At 43.9% G+C, this 20,494-nt stretch overlaps 1 protein-coding gene across 1 annotated transcript in view; it reads right to left on the bottom strand.

Moving 5' to 3' along the window:
- Dscam1 (Down syndrome cell adhesion molecule 1) overlaps positions 1-20,494 on the bottom strand; it is a gene marked incomplete in the record, with an annotated part of 1,133,347 nt that overhangs the window by 702,066 nt on the left and 410,787 nt on the right. The window contains 2 exon segments of the mRNA XM_070098007.1: positions 879-915; positions 12,430-12,477. Of these exon segments, the coding sequence (XP_069954108.1) occupies positions 879-915; positions 12,430-12,477 (85 nt within the window).

Below are 20,494 nucleotides of genomic sequence, written 5' to 3'. Positions count from 1 at the left end.
TACCCAAACTATCTGACAGACTGGCCATTTCATACTACTTCATCCACCGTAGCCACATCGAGCCTCAGCGGTCTAAACATATTTCTCCCTGCTGGACCTGCTATTCCTTCAACCACACCACCAAGGACTGTCACGTCAAGGAAAAGAAGATCTGCTCTACTTGCGGGAAAGATGGCCACGACTACAAATCTTGTATCACCACTACTGCTCCTACTTGTCTTAACTGCAAGAGTAACCACCATATTCTTGCGGCTAAATGTCCTTTAACCCTTAAACTGTCCAAACGTAGATCTACGTTTTTTTCAACATTTGAAAGTATGTAAAAAATGTAATCTTTTTTTTTTACAACTGAAAATGTGTAAAAAAATTTGATCTACATTTTTTTTGTTATATTTGAAAATATGTAAAAAAAAAGCATAGATCTACTTTTGGAGCACTACGCATGTGAACATAGATCTGTTTGGACAGTTTAAGGGTTAAGAAAGGAAATCTTGCCCAAGAAGATCAAAGAACACCTGAAGCTAAAGACTGACACCACAAAGATCCTCCAGGCCACACGACAGGCTCCTCCATCCAGCAACTCACACTCTCCACTTACTGACGGTGCTCCCTCCAAGGTTCTGTACTGCATGGTGTATGTGCACCTTGCAATTGCGGCAAACCCTGGTACTGTCAACTTAACTATAAACGCGCTCTTTCGAAAAAACAACATGCCTGCCTTCAGTTTCCCTGACTCCATACCTTCAGTCACATCCTCAAGATTCTTTCCAACGTACTGAGCTTCACTGCACCTGCAGACCTGTCTCTTGGCCAAGTAACTGTTCCTGAAACCTCTACAACCACCTCCACCGTCGACAACGCTGATTATTCTGCTCAACCACCGCCTCCCACCCTGTTGACACATCACCAATACACCTCTCCACTACTGCCATTCCACAATCTCCTGCCAGCACCATCGCAGACTCACCCTCTGAAATCCTCTTTTGTGGAAGAGGACGACGTTGACAACTCCTGCACCAGTTCATGCAATTGCGACAACCTGGCTTTCTACACATCTTCGACTGAGAACACCGTGACCTGAACAGAGCTATATAAAGGGCTCTGTGCTGGGTCTGTCAAATTTGCTTGTGAGACACTTCAAATGATTTCACTTTTACCCAAGTTCTGGAGTTCATCATAACACTCCGTTTTACTTTTGGTAATAAAACAAAACTAACACTTCTCCAGAACCAACTTCAAGAAGTTTGAGAATGGTTTTTCTACAAATGTTCCACGTTAAATAACACCTGTTGTCCCCACCTGCCTCCTCTCCTGCGACCAAGCCTGCTGTGAGCAACCCAAGAATCTAAGTTCCACCAACAAAGACCGATGCATTCTCATTCTCAGCCTGCTCCTCCTGTTTCTCCAGTCCATCCCACGAGCGCATAGCTGCTGGGTTAATCAAGCCCTGGCACTTTCTCTACGACTCTGGACACTCGTTTCCAACGCTATTCTTCGCCTGTTCCATCTTCCCCACTCACCCCGGGTCTTGCTTAAACTCTCTTGTCTTGTCTTGTCTTGGGTAGCGTTCTTGGTAATTAGTAGTACACTATTCCAATTTACTAAGTGGTTGTAGGAAACATGACTTACGAAATCGTAATGGCACGATTGTCGTGGGGGTTCGAGCGGAGATATGATGGTTGAAGATAAACACACTTGTGAATGGTAACGCTATATATTGTCAGACTGTGGTAAGGGAAGGGGGTCCAGCCTGCCTGTTACTGCCTGGTGTAGGTCTCCGCGTGGACTGAGAGCGAGGTAGTGCGTACCACTCACTCATGCGCATCCCGTGACGTCATACAGTCACTAGGCCTAGTAAGGGTCCTCTATATAAACACATGGATTGTACTATGATACTCAGCTGGGGAGAGTCATCCGCTCCACCGAGTTTGTTCATTCCTCCAGTAAGAAAGAACCCATCCCTTGTATTCTGGTGTGATTCGATTCCTGCTCCAGGAAGATCTTATTCTGACTGAAGCCACCAGCACCCATTAGTGATTTTGTAATGAGCCAAGAATTACTGTATCGAACAGTCGAGTTGAGTACTCCTAGCAGAAGAGTTAGTAATTCCAGTCACTAGTGAATGTAGCTGTATCTTTGATAGATACTCGTTCAGATCGTCCTCAGTCAAGGCATGTGTTAGCCATCGCAGAAGAGTTCGATCCACCCAAAGATGATAACCATTCTGCATACGTAAACCTTACTCTTGCAGAGTTGGGTTTAAATGTAAACAGCCTGTATAATTAGATGTCTGAGATGAATGAAACTGTCAACTGTGTGTTTTGTTATTAGCTGATCAGTTTGTCAGAAATTTTTGTGTTCACGTTACCTCCGAATTCTGAGAATTTAGCAATAATGATCTGTGTGCACCAGATTTTGCTGTTAATTACTATCACTTTGTAAATATATATTTATTCTTTCTCAGAATCCGTAGAGTGCATGATTACAGATCGATCGATCAATTCCATCCTATATTATACCATGATTTGTTCTTATAATTTGTAATGCATTACGTTAAAACTCATTACGTTAACACCCATTACATTAAAACTCATTATGTTAACATCCATTATGATACCAACCATTAGTTCTAAGTTATGTCTTTGTTATTGTATAGAATCAGCCCAGAACCACCTGCCTGTTCAGCCTATAGCATAGTAGTGTATGTCGAGACGACATACGTAACATGACCGAGCTGTCAGCATAGTTGCTGATCCTCCTTTACATGTGTTGTATAGCTTAGCTGAGTATCATAGTACCATCCATGTGTTTATATAGAAGATCCTTACTAGGCCTAGTGACTGTATGACGTCACGGGATGCGCATGAGTGAGTGGTACGCACTACCTCACTCTCAGTCCACGCGGAGACCTACACCAGGCAGTAACAGGCAGGCTGGGCCCCCTTCCCTTACCACAGTCTGACAATATATAGCGTTACCATCCACAAGTGTGTTTATCTTCAACCATCATATCTCCTCTCGAATCCCCACAACACGATTACAAATCATACCACGGGCGGGGATAGAATCCAGGATCAGAGTCTCAAAGCTCCAGACCGTCGTGTTAGCCACTGGACCAGCTAGCCACAATAAGATTCATCCAACTAGGTATATTTCTACACCATAGGAAGGTTACCATAGGCACCACTGTACCCACAAATGCAAGTTTTTACAGACGAATCTCCAGCTAGCGTGGCCGTGACAAACTCTAGCTCAAGTCCCCTCAAAGCCGTTAACATGAATCATTACGATTTCGTGAGTCATGTTAACGGCTTTGAGGGGACTTGAGCTAGAGTTCGTCACGGCAACGCTATCTGGAGATTCGTCTGCAAAACCTTGCATTTGTGGTCACAGTGGTGCCTATGCTAACCTTCCTATGGTGTAGAAATATATCTAGTTGGATGAATCTTATTGTGGCTAGCTGGTCCAGTGGCTAACGCGATGGTCTGGAGTTTTGAGACACTCTGATCGCGGGTTCTATCCCAGCCTGTGGTATGGTTTGGTTGTAGGAATTATGATGGTTTATGTAGAGTGAAGCATCTAAGAATGGAAACCAACTGTTGGGTAAGAAATGGTATAAAATACTGACAGCTGGGAAATAAGACACATGCTTCCTCATTAAAATATCCTAATGCTGCTATGTCTTATTTCACAAGTATATCGTTGATTTTCTTCAAGCGTAAATTGCAAGGAAGGTTAAACCTGGATGAGTTCGCGTTGGAGGGTAATTGTATCAAATTGCAGTGTAATGATGAGTATGTCGTCCACATGGTGAAGCAAAGTGACGGGAGAGGGGATAATAAAGGATAAACGTTCAACCTCAGAATGTTCCAGTTAAACTGGAACAAGCCGAATGTCTGCAGGAAACGGGGGACGAAGGTCTGCTAGAAAAGGGAGTCTTCGAAGGTGAAATTTATTCTTAATACAATGAAGTCTGTGAAGTGGTGCGCAGTAATAGGTAAATTAACGGGGGAGGGTGACGTGGATACCTATGTGAAGAGGGAGGTCACGTTCACGCATTTCATATCACCGCTACTCCTACTATTTATATGTTCACCCTCCTTCATCAACTTCATCTGTTTGTGGTTTTATAAAGACAAGTGTGGTGAAAAGTGGTCAATAAAGGCTCCATGTAACTGCATTCGTCTCTACCGAGGTTTGTTTTGAGACTGTAGTAGTAAATTAATTGAGGTATCTATTACAACTCGCAGTCAGGTATGCAAGATGACCTAGGAATATCTGCGTGTCCAAGCCTATGTCATGCAATTTTTATTTAAGATTCATTAGATTTTACCGCTGAAGTGGCATTTACTGTCCACCCCTTTTCCATCCAATGGACAACAGCGCAAAATACATATGGATATGCAAAAGTCCTAGGAACAAGGCTCCAGAAGGGCTCTGAGTAATCATATAATACTGTTTCACTACCGTCAGTAGTGATATATAAAATATGAAAGTAAGTACGCTCTGACTATACTTGAAGTCGAGGAGTTAAAACATTCAGAGAGTACAATCATACATTGAACAGCGTGTAACAACCATCTGCTGTCATACATGAAGAGTAAAACCATACGAGTTTGTCAACAGCAACTGTTAGTAGTGTGTGTGTGTGAGGTAAATAGCATCAGCGACAAGAAGAGCAAGGCCTGGCGAAGCCGATGACCCGAGTTGCGTAGTTGTGTGGTGCAGCTTTAAGCTGTAGCAGATGTGGGTCGATACCCACGTGTAGTGTCCCAGCTGCCTCTACTACCCTGGCCCGCCTCACTCTCCCATCCCCTCCCCCAAATACACACCACCTGCCTCAACTACCCTGGCTACCTTACACCACCACTCTCGCTCTACCCCTCCCCCCAAACACACCAATCCACCAAAACTCCACCCCCACACACAAAACTCCACCCCACACACAAAAGCAGCAGCTGCTTCGACTGCCCTGGCTCGCCTCTCTCCACACACCTTATTCACAACTTCGATATTGTAACTAACTAAAATTCAGTTTGATCTAACACCCGTATTCTTGTGTTTAAAGCTTAATACTTCCTTCATGAGCAACAATGAGTGTTTCCCTACACTATCGTTCACTTTTCGGCTTGATTTATGTCTAGCAAATATTATTCAGTGCATTTACTGAACGCAGTGTGATTTGAAACAAAAAATAAATTTATTTATTGTTATATTGGCAAATAAAATTTATAAATCCCAGAGAATTTTGTAAGTGTATAATTACTTGAGAGGAAACCACAAGGGCGATATGTAGTATAATGATGCTCCCTATAACGGCCACACACAATAAGCGCTCCAAAACTGTGCCCGTAAATTGTAGATTGTACCTCCCGGCCCGCCTCAGTTCATTCAGTTTCAAGGTCGACACTCGCCTGCTGCCTTTGTTAAACTATCTGTGACGCAGTTTACTCAATATTGCAATATATATTATCATGTTAGTGAAGACAAATCCTAATGATTATTTTTAGCCATATAAAATTAACCTATTGGATACAATTATAATTATCAGTGCTTCTTCGCAAATTTAAAATATCCCGATACTTTCCAGAATAGTGAATTATTATGTTAATGGGAAAGCGTAGCGATTATACAGTGGCTGGGGAATTGTGCTCCAATTCCTTATATTAAGTCTCTCACCAGCATCAAGGAACCTTATTAAGGCGCCAGAATAGTCAGGTTTAAGAGATATGCAATATTAAACGTTTTGACACTAAAATGTTCCATATAAAGTTACTCATTCACTTTCCATTCTTGCCGGATACCTTAAAGAAGGAGAGTTGTTGGTATAACCCCCTCCGCCCCATCCTATCATCACATAAACTATCCCAAGAATAAATAACGTTCTCCAGTCTCCCTATCCTGCCCAGCTAGTGCCTTACACTTGTGTCCTCACCAGCTGACTTCCATCTGCGTCCTGCCCAGCTAGTGCCTTACACTTGTGTCCTCACCAGCTGACTTCCATCTGCGTCCTGCCCAGCTAGTGCCTTACACTTGTGTCCTCACCAGCTGACTTCCATCTGTGTCCTGCCTTGCTGACTTACCTTTGATACACCTTTGATATACCTTTGTTGACTTCCGAGAGTTTTTCTACTCCCAGAACCCGGTCATAGGCCAGGCTCGTTTGGTGCTTGCCTAGTCAACCAGGCTGTTGCTGGCGGTGGCCAGCTGACCCACACATCCATCACAGCCTGCCCAGCTGATACATAGTGATCTACACCTGGTTAGCCTGGACAACATACGTAAAAGTAGGCAGCGGGAAGGCCTGGAGGCGGCAGGTTAGGGCGGTGGAGGTGCTCTGGCTGACCATCACAGGTAAGGGAATTTCCTGTAGCCTCGGGGAGGTGCTGCTGCTGCCCGCTGTCCTCAACACAAACATGCACTCATTAACTACCTTAGCAATAAGTCTGAAGATAGAAATCAGCTTCTTATCTGAGTGACCCATGACTCGTTGTTCAGCTTCCATTTAGGACAGATTTAAACTTCACTGTATGAGATTTAAAATCAGACTTGACCTCTTACACTCAGACAACAGAATGTTCCCTCTACAAGACCTACTAAGCAACTGCATAGTTATAAAAAGAAATTAACGCTTGTATCAAGGCTTTATACTGTGGGATCTGCCCGTAGCTCGACTGCTGGAGCACTCGTCACATACTGAGATCTGCTAAACGTGCAAACATTACGACGTTTTTCCTTACGGCACCTGCTGTCCATGTTCACCTATCAGTAAAATAAGTACCTGGGTGTGAGTCGCATCCCGGGGACAAAATTGACCTAATTTCCTCGAAATGTTCTGCATAATAAGGTGCTTTCTATATAGTAATATGTCACTAATGTGAGCTAGGCCTGAATACCTTGTACATGTACTTGTAGTAATAAAGATATATTATTATGTCTAAATACTTAACCACAAGTATTTTTGTTTACAGTACAGAGAGCGAGAGTGAGCGAGCAAGCGTGTGTGTGTGTGTGTGTGTGTGTGTGTGTGTGTGTATACTCACCTAGTTGTACTCACCTAGTTGAGGTTGCGGGGGTCGAGTCCGAGCTCCTGGCCCCGCCTCTTCACTGGTCGCTACTAGGTCACTCTCCCTGAGCCGTGAGCTTTATCATACCTCTGCTTAAAGCTATGTATGGATCCTGCCTCCACTACATCGCTTCCCAAACTATTCCACTTACTGACTACTCTGTGGCTGAAGAAATACTTCCTAACATCCCTGTGATTCATCTGTGTCTTCAGCTTCCAACTGTGTCCCCTTGTTACTGTGTCCAATCTCTGGAACATCCTGTCTTTGTCCACCTTGTCAATTCCTCTCAGTATTTTGTATGTCGTTATCATGTCCCCCCTATCTCTCCTGTCCTCCAGTGTCGTCAGGTTGATTTCCCTTAACCTCTCCTCGTAGGACATACCTCTTAGCTCTGGGACTAGTCTTGTTGCAAACCTTTGCACTTTCTCTAGTTTCTTCACGTGCTTGGCTAGGTGTGGGTTCCAAACTGGTGCCGCATACTCCAATATGGGCCTAATGTGTGTGTGTGTGTGTGTGTGTGTGTGTGTGTGTGTGTGTAGGATGGGAGGGATGGGTATAGGGAATCTTTGAATGTTGCAGGTGAGAGGCGGCGTGAGACAAGGTGGTGAGTATGAGCCATGGTCATAGTGTGGGAGCCAAGCTGCCACTGGGCTCTAACACAAATATTCGCCACCACCCTCATAACCCTCATATTGCAACACCAACAAGAAGCCTTCACCCCTATTCCATTACCTCATCTTTGTCACTACCACTTCACATACCTTCTCACTTTCTTCTATACATTACTTCTGATCATCTTTATCTTGCTTTACACCCTCCCAAGCATTTTAATACTTCCTATTTATTCTCAAACAATGCAACCACAAACAGGTCATTAAACACTTATTACGCACATACGCACGCACGCACACACACACGCACACACACAAACACACACACACACACACACACACACACACACACACACACACACACACACACACACACACACACACACACACACACACACACACACAGTTTCAGGAAAGGAAAATCCTGTGTCACAAACCTACTGCAGTTTAATGACAAGGTAACGGAAGTAAGACACGAGACAGAGGGGTGGATAGACTGCATTTTGACTGCAAGACGGCCTTCGACAGTTCCTCATAAGAGGTTAATGCAAAAGCTAGAGGATCAGGCACGCATAACAGGAAAGGCACTGCAATGAATCAGAGAATATCTGACAGGGAGGCAACAACGAGTCATGGTACGCGACGAGGTGTCAGAGTGGGCGCCTGTGACAAGCGGGCTTCCACAGGGGGTCCTAGGACCTGTGTTGTATTTGGAATACGTGAATATGACGGAAGAGACACTCAGAAGTGTCCCTGTTTGCAGATGTAAAGTTAATGAGGAGAATTAAACTGGATGAGGATCAGACAGGACTACAGAGAGACCTGGACAGGCTACAAGCCTGGTCCAGCAACTGGCTCCTTGAATTTAATCCTGCCAAATGCAAAGTCATGAAGATCGGGGAAGGGCAAAGAAGACCGCAGACAGAGTATAGTCTAGGTGGTCAAAGACTGCAAACCTCACTCAAGGAAAAAGACCTTGGGGCGAGTATAATACCGAGCACATCTCCTGAGACGCATATCAGCCAGATAACTGCTGTAGCATACGGGTCCCTGGCAAACCTAGGAATAGCGTCCCGATAGCTCAATAAGGAATCGTTCAAGACTCTGTACACCGTGTACGTCAGCCCCATACTGGAGTATGCTGCACCAGCTTGGAATCCACACCTGGTCAAGCAGGTCAAGAAATTAGAGAAAGTGCAGAGGTTTGCAACAAGACTAGTTCCAGAGATAAGGGGATTGTCCTACGAAGAAACGTTAAGAGAAATCGGCCTGACGACACTGGAAGACAGAAAGGTTAGGGGAGACATGATAACGACATATAAAATACTGCGAGGAATTGACAAGTGGACAAAGACAGGATGTTCCAGAGATGGGACACAGAAACAAGGGGTCACAATTGGAAGTTGAAGACTCCGATGAGTCAAAGGGATGTTAGGAAGTATTTCTTCAGTCAAAGTTGTCAGGAAGTGGAATAGCCTAGAAAATGACGTAGAGGCAGGAAGGAACGATACATAGTTTCAAGACGAAGTTTGATAAAGCTCACGGTGCAGGGAGAGGGAATACTTGGTAGTGATCAGTGAAGAGATGGGGCCAGGAGCTATTAATCGACCCCTGCAACCACAAATAGGCGAGTACAAATGAGCACACACACACACACACACACACACACACAAATCGTATATAAACGTGTGTGTATATAGGTACTAGTGGCATACTCACCTTACTGTTGGAGGCGGGGAACCCTGAACACTGCAAGTAAGGGCTGCTGGCTGCTCTTGCTTCACACGGCGTGCCTGACCAAGGGAGTCTTCATCTTTTCTGGTGGGTCGCACACCAGCCTGGGGCACTGTACTCACCAGTTACTACCTACACTAACGGGTATTCGTTCACCAACACTAAATTACACTTAAGACATGCAAACGAATGTATATATAGAATGCACTTGGTAGACACGTGCCGAATAGGTAAAACTGGTCAATTAGCAGAAACTCATTTGAAATTAAATCCTTTCTAAAATTTTCTCTTATACGCTTAAATTATTATTATTATAATCAAGGGGGAAGCGCTAAACCCCCTTGATTATACGCTTAAAGATATATTGTTTTCATTTATGTTAATGTAAGTTTACAATAATTTAATAATAAACAAACAATCAAATATATTTTGTTCCGTTAAGTTCAGAATGATTTTTGCGAAATTATTGCATACACAAATTTTTGTTTGCCTTATTCAGCAAGAAGAACGTTGCTATTTAAGCCAAAATCGCAAGTTTTTACCTATTCAGCACCGCATATATATATATATATATATATATATATATATATATATATATATATATATATATATATATATATATATATATATATCTCAACAAGTCAGCCGTCTCCCACCAAGGCAGGGTGACCCAAAAAAGAAAATCCCCAAAAAGAAAATACTTTCATCATTCAACACTTTCACCTCACTCACACAAAAATCACTGTTTTTGCACAGGTGCTCAGAATACAACTTTAGAAGCATATACGTATAAAGATACACAACATATCCCTCCAAACTGCTAATATCCCAAACCCCTCCTTTCGAGTGCAGGCATTGTACTTCCCATTTCCAGGACTCTAAGTGCAGCTATATAAAAAATAACCGGTTTCCCTGAATCCCTTCACTAAATATTACCCTGCTCACACTCCAACAGCTCCTCAGGTCCCAAATACCATTCGTCTCCATTCAATCCTATCTAACACACTCACGCACGCTTACTGGAAGTCCAAGCCCCTCGCCCACGAAACCTCCTTTACCCCCCTCTCTCCAACCTTTTCGAGGACGACCCCTACCCCGTCTTCCTTCCCCTACAGATTTATACGCTCTCCATGTCATTCTACTTTGATCCATTCTCTCTAAATGACCAAAACACTCAACAACCCCTCTTCAGCCCTCTGACTAATACTTTTATTAACTCCACACCTTCTAATTTCCAAACTCCGAATTTTCTGCATAATATTTACACCACACATTGCCCTTTGACAGGACATCTCCACTGCCTCCAACCACCCAAGCTTCACACCCATATAAAAGTGTTGGTACTTCTATACTTTCATACATTCCCTTCTTTGCCTCCATAGATAACGTTTTTTGCCTCCACATATACCTCAACGTACCACTCACCTTTTTTCCCTCATCAATTCTATGATTAACCTCATCCTTCATAACTCCATCCGTCGACACGTCAACTCCCAAATATCTGAAAACATTCACTTCTTCCATACTCCTCCTCCCCAATTTGATATCCAATTTTTCTTTATCTAAATCATTTGATGCCCTCATCACCTTACTCTTTTCTATGTTCACTTTCAACTTTCTACCTTTACACACATTCTCAAACTCATCCACTAACCTTTGCAATTTTTCTTTAGAATCTCCCATAAGCACAGTATCATCAGCAAAAAGTAAATGTCAATTCTCATTTTGTATTTAATTCCCCATAATTTAATCCCACCCCTCTCCCGAACACCCTAGCATTTACTTCTTTTAAAACCCCATCTATAAATATATTGAACAACCATGGTGACATTACATATCCCTGTCTAAGACCTACTTTTACCGGGAAGTAGTCTCCCTCTCTTCTACACACCCTAACCTGAGCCTCACTATCCTCATAAAAACTCTTTACAGCATTTAGTAACTTACCACCTATTCCATATACTTGCAACATCTGCCACATTGCTCCTCTATCCACTCTATCATATGCCTTTTCTAAATCCATAAATGCAACAAAAACTTCCCTACCTTCATCTAAATACTGTTCACATATATGCTTCAATGTAAACACCTGGTCTACACATCCCCTACCCACTCTAAAACCTCCACTAACAAGTGGTATTTAAGCTATTTCACACTACGGTTGGTCACAGACCGGGCCGCGGGGACGTTGACCCCCGAAACCCTCTCCAGGTAAACTCCAGGTAAACGACTAGCCCAGGATCGAATCCGTTTTGCTGTAGCCAGCGTCGTGGGAAGCAAGTCAAAATTTAAGGCGCTGTTAACCGCTAGAGCAAATAATCCTACAAACATTATGTACCAGCAGAACTAGGCATGTTTCATGATGCCAAGACAAGCGTTGTTGTAGCAACCTCAGAACTAATTTCAAACAGGAATAGAATGAAATTAGTTCTGAGGTTGCCACACCAACATACATCCTCGCATGATGAACCATGCCTAGTTCCGCTAGGTACATGATGTCTGTAGGACTGATTGGTCCAGTGGTTAAAAACGTTGTGAATTTTGATTTGTTTCCCACGGGGGGGGGGGGGCTAAAGCAACACAGGTTCGATCCCCGGCTAGCCGTAGTGTGTTACTGTATATTGACCAATGATTGACCAAGGAGCAAGAGAAAAGCCGTGTCTAAAGCTGGGTGTCTCACAAATATATTCTATATTTCGTCTTTTCTGCAAGCGTTTTTATGTTCCCGTAATTGAGTGTACAGACCCCTGGCTGTTTCGCCTATATAAACGTGATTCCATTTCCCACATGGGATACTGTAAATCCTACTCTGTTCATGATAGGGAAGATGGGCGCCCTGGTAAATTTCTTAAGTTTTAGTACTGGTGACTGCAGCACCCGAGTCAGCTGTTTGGAGAAGAGGGGCCGTACAAGCCGCTGTCTATCCAGTTAATAAACTAGTGTTCTCTGAGGTTGGATAAGATGCTAAGGACTTTGATTTTACAGGAGACGATGATGTGTTAGGGAAATTTAAAGGCAGAAAATTCTCTGAGTCTGCTTTTTTTTTTTTTTTAATCAAGGTGGTCCTCTGCTACACAACTTGAGGACATGTAGAAAAATACCTATAATGCTCCCTATTATTAAAAAGTTCTGAGCCATCTCTACAGGAAAAATTTCTGTAGACTTTGTACTTTAAGTTATCATTATTCCTGATGAGAAGGATATAAAGGAGATATACGAAGTCATTTTGTTCCTTTTCTTTTTTAACGAGCGTCGAGAGTTTTCCTACTCCCGCAACCCAGCACTGGACCAGGCCCGTCTGGTGTTTGCTTGGTCAACCAGGCTGTTTCTACTGGCAGCCCGCTGGCCCAGATATCCAATACAGCCTGACTGATCCGGTCCTTGGCGGAGATACTTGTCGGGTTTCCTCTTGAAGACTTCTACACTTGTTTTGGCAATGTTTTTAATATCTTCTGGTAATTTTTCCCCATATCTCATCCCATTGTGTTGTTCTGGTGGTGTACAGGTTTGGAACTAGGCTTCCAAATGTTCCCCACATATATTTCATGTATGTATGTATGTATGTACGTACGTACGTACGTACGTACGTACGTACATATGTACATACGTAAGTACGTATGTAAATATGTATGTCTAACTGTGTCTGTCTGTCTCTCCCTCTTTCTCTCCTTCTCGCTTCAGAGAATAGATATTTAGGCCTTGAAGCATTCCTGTAATTTAAATGCTTTATTGGTTCTATGTGAGCCATACATTTCTGCATGTGTTCTAGCTCCGATCTCTCTCCTGTCCTGAACGGAACAATCTGAACGTTTTCTTTATTCACCCAGTCATTTTAGTGACTGTCGTGACATTTACCTTGTGTTCTTTGAAAGATTAGCTAAAATTACATTCAGTCGTGATATGTCTTATCTTTTGTGCTGCCTAACTACCCAGTTCCCTTCTTGCTAAAAGTAGTTTATAGAGGAGAGATCAGTATTGTAGAACTGTCAATGTATTGGCTAAGGAAGTCAAGAAGAGCAGGTATTATTGGATAGTGTCCTGGGAGGTAAAGAAGAATAGAGGGTGATCCTGAACCAATGTTATATAGTAATCAAGAAACAGTGTTTGGAAACCTGAAGAAAGGCAGTGGGTGGGCTTGGACCAGACAGAGGAGGGTAGCGGTGCTTCCCTCCTTCCACCAGCTCTCCAGAAGCTTTAGTCCAGAAATCTTCCCCGTCGGCACTACCGTCCACGTTGGCTCTTAGACCAATACAAGTGATAGGTTACTCATCGGGGAGGCAAAAAAAAGAAGAGAATAAAGGGAGAAAAGGTGGAGAGGATGAATGGGAGGAAGTGACGTGGAAGAGGAAGCATCAAAGAAAAGGTAAACTATCTCAACATTTGGGACCTTCAGTGTTTTATGAAGTTTACTTCTCACTCTATGCTTCTGATTTCAGAACACTAACCTACGTTTAGTTACCAGTGTGTCTATTACAACAGACGTCAACATGTTAGGGACAAGTTCCAAGGAGCCAAGAGCCAGGATCTGCTTTCAGTGGGGAGAATTACCAAGGACCAAGACGTCCCTGAAGTGAGGGAAATGGCCAGGGACCAAGACCTACTTGTAGTGAGGGATATGACCAGAGACCAAAACATACCTGAAATGAGGGACGGGGTTGGCCTGGGCGCGGCAGGTGAGGGTGGCGGAGTGGTTTGAGTCAGCGCCAGTAGCTTGAAGCTTCTCACTGAGGGAGAGTCTGGGAGCAGCCAGATCCAGAGGTTCTGAAGGGAGCTGATCAGTACTGCTAGACACACACACACACACCCAACTACAATTGCCCAACACCTCATCATCACAGATATTCATCACTTAAAATTTGTGCAATTTTTATTTTTCGGCTCCATGATATTTTTAAGGAACAAAAAAAAAAAAGTAACTCGCAACTACAGTGGGGACTTATTCTTGCTTGGAAAGTAAACGTATGCGTGCGTGTAAGCGCACTACAACGGTAGCCACCCCCACCTGCTTGGAATCCTCTGGATAAGGTTCTCGGAAAGATATAAACGGACAAATCTACTTTTCAGTAATTTTAGTGCACGACAGAAACAATCACAGGTGAAGATGATGGCGAATTTTAAGAATTATATGGCCACCCCAAATGTCATCTTGGGGCTTCAAAAATAATTTTCTCAAAATATAGGGAGGGAAGGACAGAGGGAAGTAAATGAAAGAGGAAAGGAAGAAGGGGATGGAGTGAGGGAAGGAAGGAGATAATGAAAGGGGGAAGCAGATAGGCAGAAGGAGGGAGAAGCGGGGGGAGGAAAAAGTGTGACTTAGGCCTCCTCTCTGCAACTGAATATTCCCAACTCGAAACAAACTTCGTATTGTACAATTTGATAAATGTCTCTCTAATTACACTAGGAACTCTGAAGTACACGCGTGTAGTGAGGGCTCTAGGTACTCACCTGTACTGCGGGATGGGATGGACATGTGATGTGGACTCCGGGGTACTCACCGGTACTGGGGAATGGGATGTGCTTGGGCTCGGCAAGTAAGGGTGGCAGGGAAGCCGGTCTCTGCCTCAGAAGCGTCCACCTTCTCGCTCACTGAGAGTCGAGGCCCAGCCAGACCCACTGGCTCTACATCCAACAGCGGTTACTGCACCCTTCAACCTCACTATATACCACCCTCGTACTACACACACACACACACACACATGAACCACACATGCACACACACAAACCACACATGCACACACACAAACCACACATGCACACAAATCACATACGCGCACACATACACAGCCATAGACTAATAACAATCAGAATTCAATCACCATGTCATTTTCTCCTAACACACTACTCGCTAAAATAAGATACCGCAGCACCCAACATCTGCAATAACAGCTACATCCCCATTCCTTCCCATAAGACCCTATACACCTGGATGGGTCCCCCCATGGGCCCCCCCATTCCCCCCAGCCATCATACATGGACCAGATGCATCAAGAAAAAAATAACAGACTTAAGGTCTGGTACATAAATGATGATGGCGATGCAAACATCAGTTGCAGTATGAATAGCAGAGGCAAACCCAGATTACACACAACAGCCACAGTTGAAATGAAGCTTAGAAGAATGAGGAAGGTAAGTAAGTGGGTGGGTGTACCTGGAGTAAGCTCCGGGAGTCATCGCCCCCGCGGTCTGGTCCTTGACCAGGCCTCACTGTGGATCAGAGCCTGATCAATCAGGCTGTTACTACTGAACATACACAATCCAACGTACAAGCCACAGTCCGGTTGGTCAGGTACTGACTTTAGGTATCTGCTCAGTTCCTTATTAAAGACAGATAGGTGTCTACTGGTAAAACCCCTTATGTATAATAGAAGCCTGTTGAACAGCCTTTCAGCCCTGACGCTTAGTGTTTTCTCTCATTGTACTCACGGCACCCTTCCTTTTCACTCTGGTGGATGTTACAACGTCTGCCGAGTCTTTTGCTTTCAAAGGGAGTGATTTTCGAGTGCAGATTTGGAACCACTCCCTCCAGGATTTTCCAGGTGAAAATTAGGATGTACCTTTCTCGCCTGTTCTCAAGGAGTACAGGTCAAGGGACTTCAAACATCCCCAATAATTGAGGTGCTTTACTGAATTTATACGACGAGTGAAGGTCCTCTGTGCATTCACCAGATCTCCAGGTTCGCCTACCTCGAAATGGGCTGTTAGCGCACAGCAGAATTCCAACTTAGATAGAATACGTGACTTAGAGACGATCATCATTGGCTTGGCATAGTGCATGCATGCATGCGTGTGTGTGTGTGTGTGTGTGTGTGTGTGTGTGTGTGTGTGTGTGTGTGTGTACTCACCTAGTTGTGGTTGAAGGGGTCGATTCACAGCTCCTGGCCCCGTCTCTTCACTGGCCGCTACTAGGTCACTCCCCCCGCACCACGAGCTTTATCATACCTCTGCTTAAAGCGTGAATGGATCCTGCCTCCACTACATCGCTTCCCAAACTATTCCACTTCCTAACTACTCTGTGACTGAAAAAATACTTCCTAACATCCCTGTGATTCATCTGTTTCTTCAGTTTCCAACTGTGTCCCCATGTTGCTGTGCCCCATCTCTGGAACATCCTGTCTGTCCACTTCGTCAATTCCTCTCAGTATTTTATATGTCGTTATGATGTCCCCCCTATCTCTCCTGTCCTCCAGTGTCGGCAGGTCGATTTCCCTTAACCTCTCATCGGGAGACATACCCCTTAGCTCTGGGACTAGTCTTGTTGCAAACCTTTGCACTTTCTCTAGTTTCTTTATGTGCTTGGCTAGATGTGCGTTCCAAACTGGTGCCGCATACTCCAATATGGGCCTAACGTACACGGTGTACAGGGTCATGAACGATTCCTTATTAAGATGGCGAAATGTTTTTAGGTTTGCTAGGCGCCCATATGCTGCAGCAGTTATTGGGTTGATGTGCACCTCAGATGTGCCTGGTGTTATACTCGCCCCAAGATCTTTTTCCTTGAGTGATGTTTGTAGTCTCTGTCCCCTTAGAATATACTCCGTCTGTGGTCTTTGCCATTCCCCAATCTTCATGACTTTGCACTTGGTGGGATTGAACTCCAGGAGCCAATTGCTGGACCAGGTCTGCAGCCTGTCCAGATCCCTTTGCAGTTCTTCCTGGTCCTCGTCCGATTGAATTCTTCTCATCAACTTCACATCATCTGCAAACATGGGCACTTCCGAGTCTATTCCTTCCGTCATGTCGTTCACAAATACCAGAAACAGCACCAGTCCTAGGACTGACCCCTGTGGAACCCCACTCGTCACAGGTGCCCACTCTGACACCTCGCCGTGTACCATGACTCGCTGCTGCCTTCCTGACAGGTATTCCATGATCCATTGTAGTGCCTTCCGTTATCCCTGCTTGGTCCTCCAGTTTTTTGCATTAATATCTTGTGTGGGACTGTGTCAAACGCCTTCTTACAGTCCAAGAAAATGCAATCTACCCCCCCCCCCTCCCTCCCTCCCTCCCTCCCTCCCTCCCTCCTCTCTCTCTCTCTCTCTCTCTCTCTCTCTCTCTCTCTCTCTCTCTCTCTCTCTCTCTCTCTCTCGTCTCACTGCTGTCACCCTGTCATAGAACTCCTGTAGGTTTGTGACACACGATTTCCCGTCCCTGAAACCATGTTGGCTGCTGTTGATGAGATCATTCCTTTCTAGGTGCACCACCACTTCTCCTGGTAATTTTCTCTGACTTTGCATACTATACATGTCAGTGACACTGGTCTGTAGTTTAGTGCTTCATGTCTGTCTCCTTTTTTAAAAATTGGGACTATATTTGCTGTCTTCCATACCTCAGGTAATCTCCCTGTTTCGATAGATGTGTTGAATATTGTTGTTAGAGGTACACATAGTGCCTCTGCTCCTTCTTTCAGGACCCATGGAGATGTTATCTGGCCCCATCGCCTTTGAGGTGTCTAGCTCGCTCAGCAGCCTCTTCATTTCTTCCTCGGTTGTATGTATTGTGTCCAACACTTGGTGTACCCTACCTCTCCGTCTTTCTGGAGTCCCTTCTGTCTCCTCTGTGAACACTTCTTTGAATTTCGTGTTGAGTTCCTCACATACTTCTGGTCCTTGAGTGTTGTTTTCCTCCTGATGTGGCTGTATAACAGCTTCGGGTCAGATTTGGCTTTCTCTGCTATGTCGTTTTCATATTGTCGTTGGGCCTACCTTCTTACCTGTGCATATTCATTTCTGGTTATGCGACTGCTCTCCTTATTCTCTTAGGTCCTGTGCCTTCTATATTTCTTCCATTCCCTAGCACACTTGGTTTTTGCCTCCCTGCACCTTTGGGTGAACCATGGGCTCATCCTGGCTTTTTCATTATTCCAGTTACCCTTGGGTACAAACTCTCCTCAGCTTCTCTGCCCAGCCCTTCCTGTTTCTCCCTCCACTTGTAACTCTACTGTGTATTCGAAGCTTAAAACCACATGATCGCTGGTCCCAAGGGGTCTTTCATATGTGATGTCCTCAATATTTGCATTACTCAAGGTGAATACTAGGTCCAGTCTCGCTGGTTCATACTCTCCTCTCTCCCTGGTAGTGTCTCTTACGTGTTGATACATAGTTTTCCAGTACCACCTCCATCATCTTAGCCCTCCACGTTTCTTGGCCCCCATGCGGCTCCAAGTTCTCCTAATCGATTTCCTTGTGGTTGAAGTCACCCATGATCAGTAGCTTTGCCCTGCTCGCATGAGCAGTGTGTGTGTGTGTGTGTATGAGTGAGAGAGTCACTATCGATCACAAATTAGTTTTGTTTTGTAGAGATGAATAACCTCTATGTGAAGATTTCAGAGACAGTGCAAAAGAAATTCTAGAAACACGAGGAAGGTAATAATAGCAGTATTTTACAAGGATCCAAATTTCCTGGTTTTATCACTTAGATATTGAAATAAAGCACGAAAGAGACGGTTGGTTATACTGCATCGTCTTAGACTTTAAGAACACATTTGACAGAGTACTAAACAAGAGGCTATTATACAAACCAAAAGTGAAGGCAAAGGTAGCAAGGAGGGTGTTCAAGTGGAATCAGGAATACTTAAGTGAAATTTTTCCAGGAATCAGTGCTTGGACCTCCTGCCTTTCATTATGCACATAAACAACCTTTCATCCTAAACTGAACCTCACGTGAATGTGAAATTACTGAAGATTATAACTAAAGGGGACAAGGATTTCTTCTTCCCTCACAAAAGAACTGAATAAGTTGCAATAGTGGTAAAAAAGGTGACAACTTGAATCAAATTCCCAGTAAGTGAAGAGTGAATGCAAAGAACCTTAGTATAAAGGCAAAGGGGACAAGATAGTGTAAAAAATTATAGGGGAATAAGCCTGTTGAATATACCTGGTAAAGTGTATGGCAGAGTTAATACTGAAAAAAATTGGAGTAAGAAGGAGAGCAGGATCGCAGATGAACAAGAAGCTTTAAGAAGGGCGTGTTCAGACCAAGTGTTTACAGTGAAACATATAGGTGAAGAGTAGTTTAGATAAGGGTAAGGAGGTTTTTGTTGCACGTATGGATTTGGAAAAGGCGTATGATAGAGTGGATAGGGGAGAATGTGGCAGATGTTGCAAATATATGTATATATATGTACATGGAATAGGAGGAAGGCTACTGAAAGCAGTGAAGAGTTCTTACGAGGAGAGTGAGGCTCAGGTTAGAGTATGTAGGAGTGAGAGAGATTATTTCACAGTAAAATTAGGCCTTAGACAGGGGATGTGTGACGTCACCATGGTTGTTCAATATATTTATAGATGGGGTTGTAAGAGAAGTAAATGCTCGGCTGTTGGCAAGATGTGTGGGATTAAAAGATAATCTGACTAAAAATGGGAGTTGTCACAGTTGCTTTTTTTTTTGCTGAAGACACTGTTCTTTTGGGAGATTCTGAATAGAAGTTGCAGAGGTTGGTGGACAAGTTATCAAGATATCAGACTGGAGGGAGGGAATATGGAGGAAGTGAATGTATTCAGATATGTATGAGTGGACTTGTCAGTAGATGGGTCTATGAAAGACAACGTGAATCACAAACTGATGAGGGGAAAAAGAGTGAGTGGAGCACTGAGGAGTCTGGAGACAAAGAACGTTATCCATGAAAACAAAGAGGGGAGTGTATAAGAGTATAACAGTACTAATGCTCTTATATTTGGTGTGAGGCATGGGTGGTGAATGTTGTAACAAGGAGTAGGCTGGAGGCAGTGGAGATGTCGTGTATGAGGGCAATGTGCAGTGTGAATATAATGCAGAGAATCCAGTTTGGAAATTAGGAGGTGGTGCGGAGTTACTCGAAGTATTATCCAGAGGGTCGAGGAGGGGTTGTTGAGGTGGTTCAGACATTTAGAGAGGAAGACTTGGAGAGCATGTACATCTGTAGTGGAAGGAAGGAGGGGTAGGGGTCGGCCTAAGAAAGGTTGGAGATAGGGTAAAAAGTTTTTTGTACAAGGGGATTGGACTTCCAGCAAGTGTGCGTGAGCGTGTTAAAAGAGAGTTGAGACAACTGGTTTTATGGCTTGACATACTGTTGAAATGTGAGCAAAGTAACATTTATGAAAGGAT

This window comes from Cherax quadricarinatus, chromosome 4 (genome assembly GCF_038502225.1).
Source record: "Cherax quadricarinatus isolate ZL_2023a chromosome 4, ASM3850222v1, whole genome shotgun sequence".
Classification (NCBI taxonomy): domain Eukaryota; kingdom Metazoa; phylum Arthropoda; class Malacostraca; order Decapoda; family Parastacidae; genus Cherax; species Cherax quadricarinatus.
This window is presented reverse-complemented; position numbering and strand designations above follow the sequence as displayed.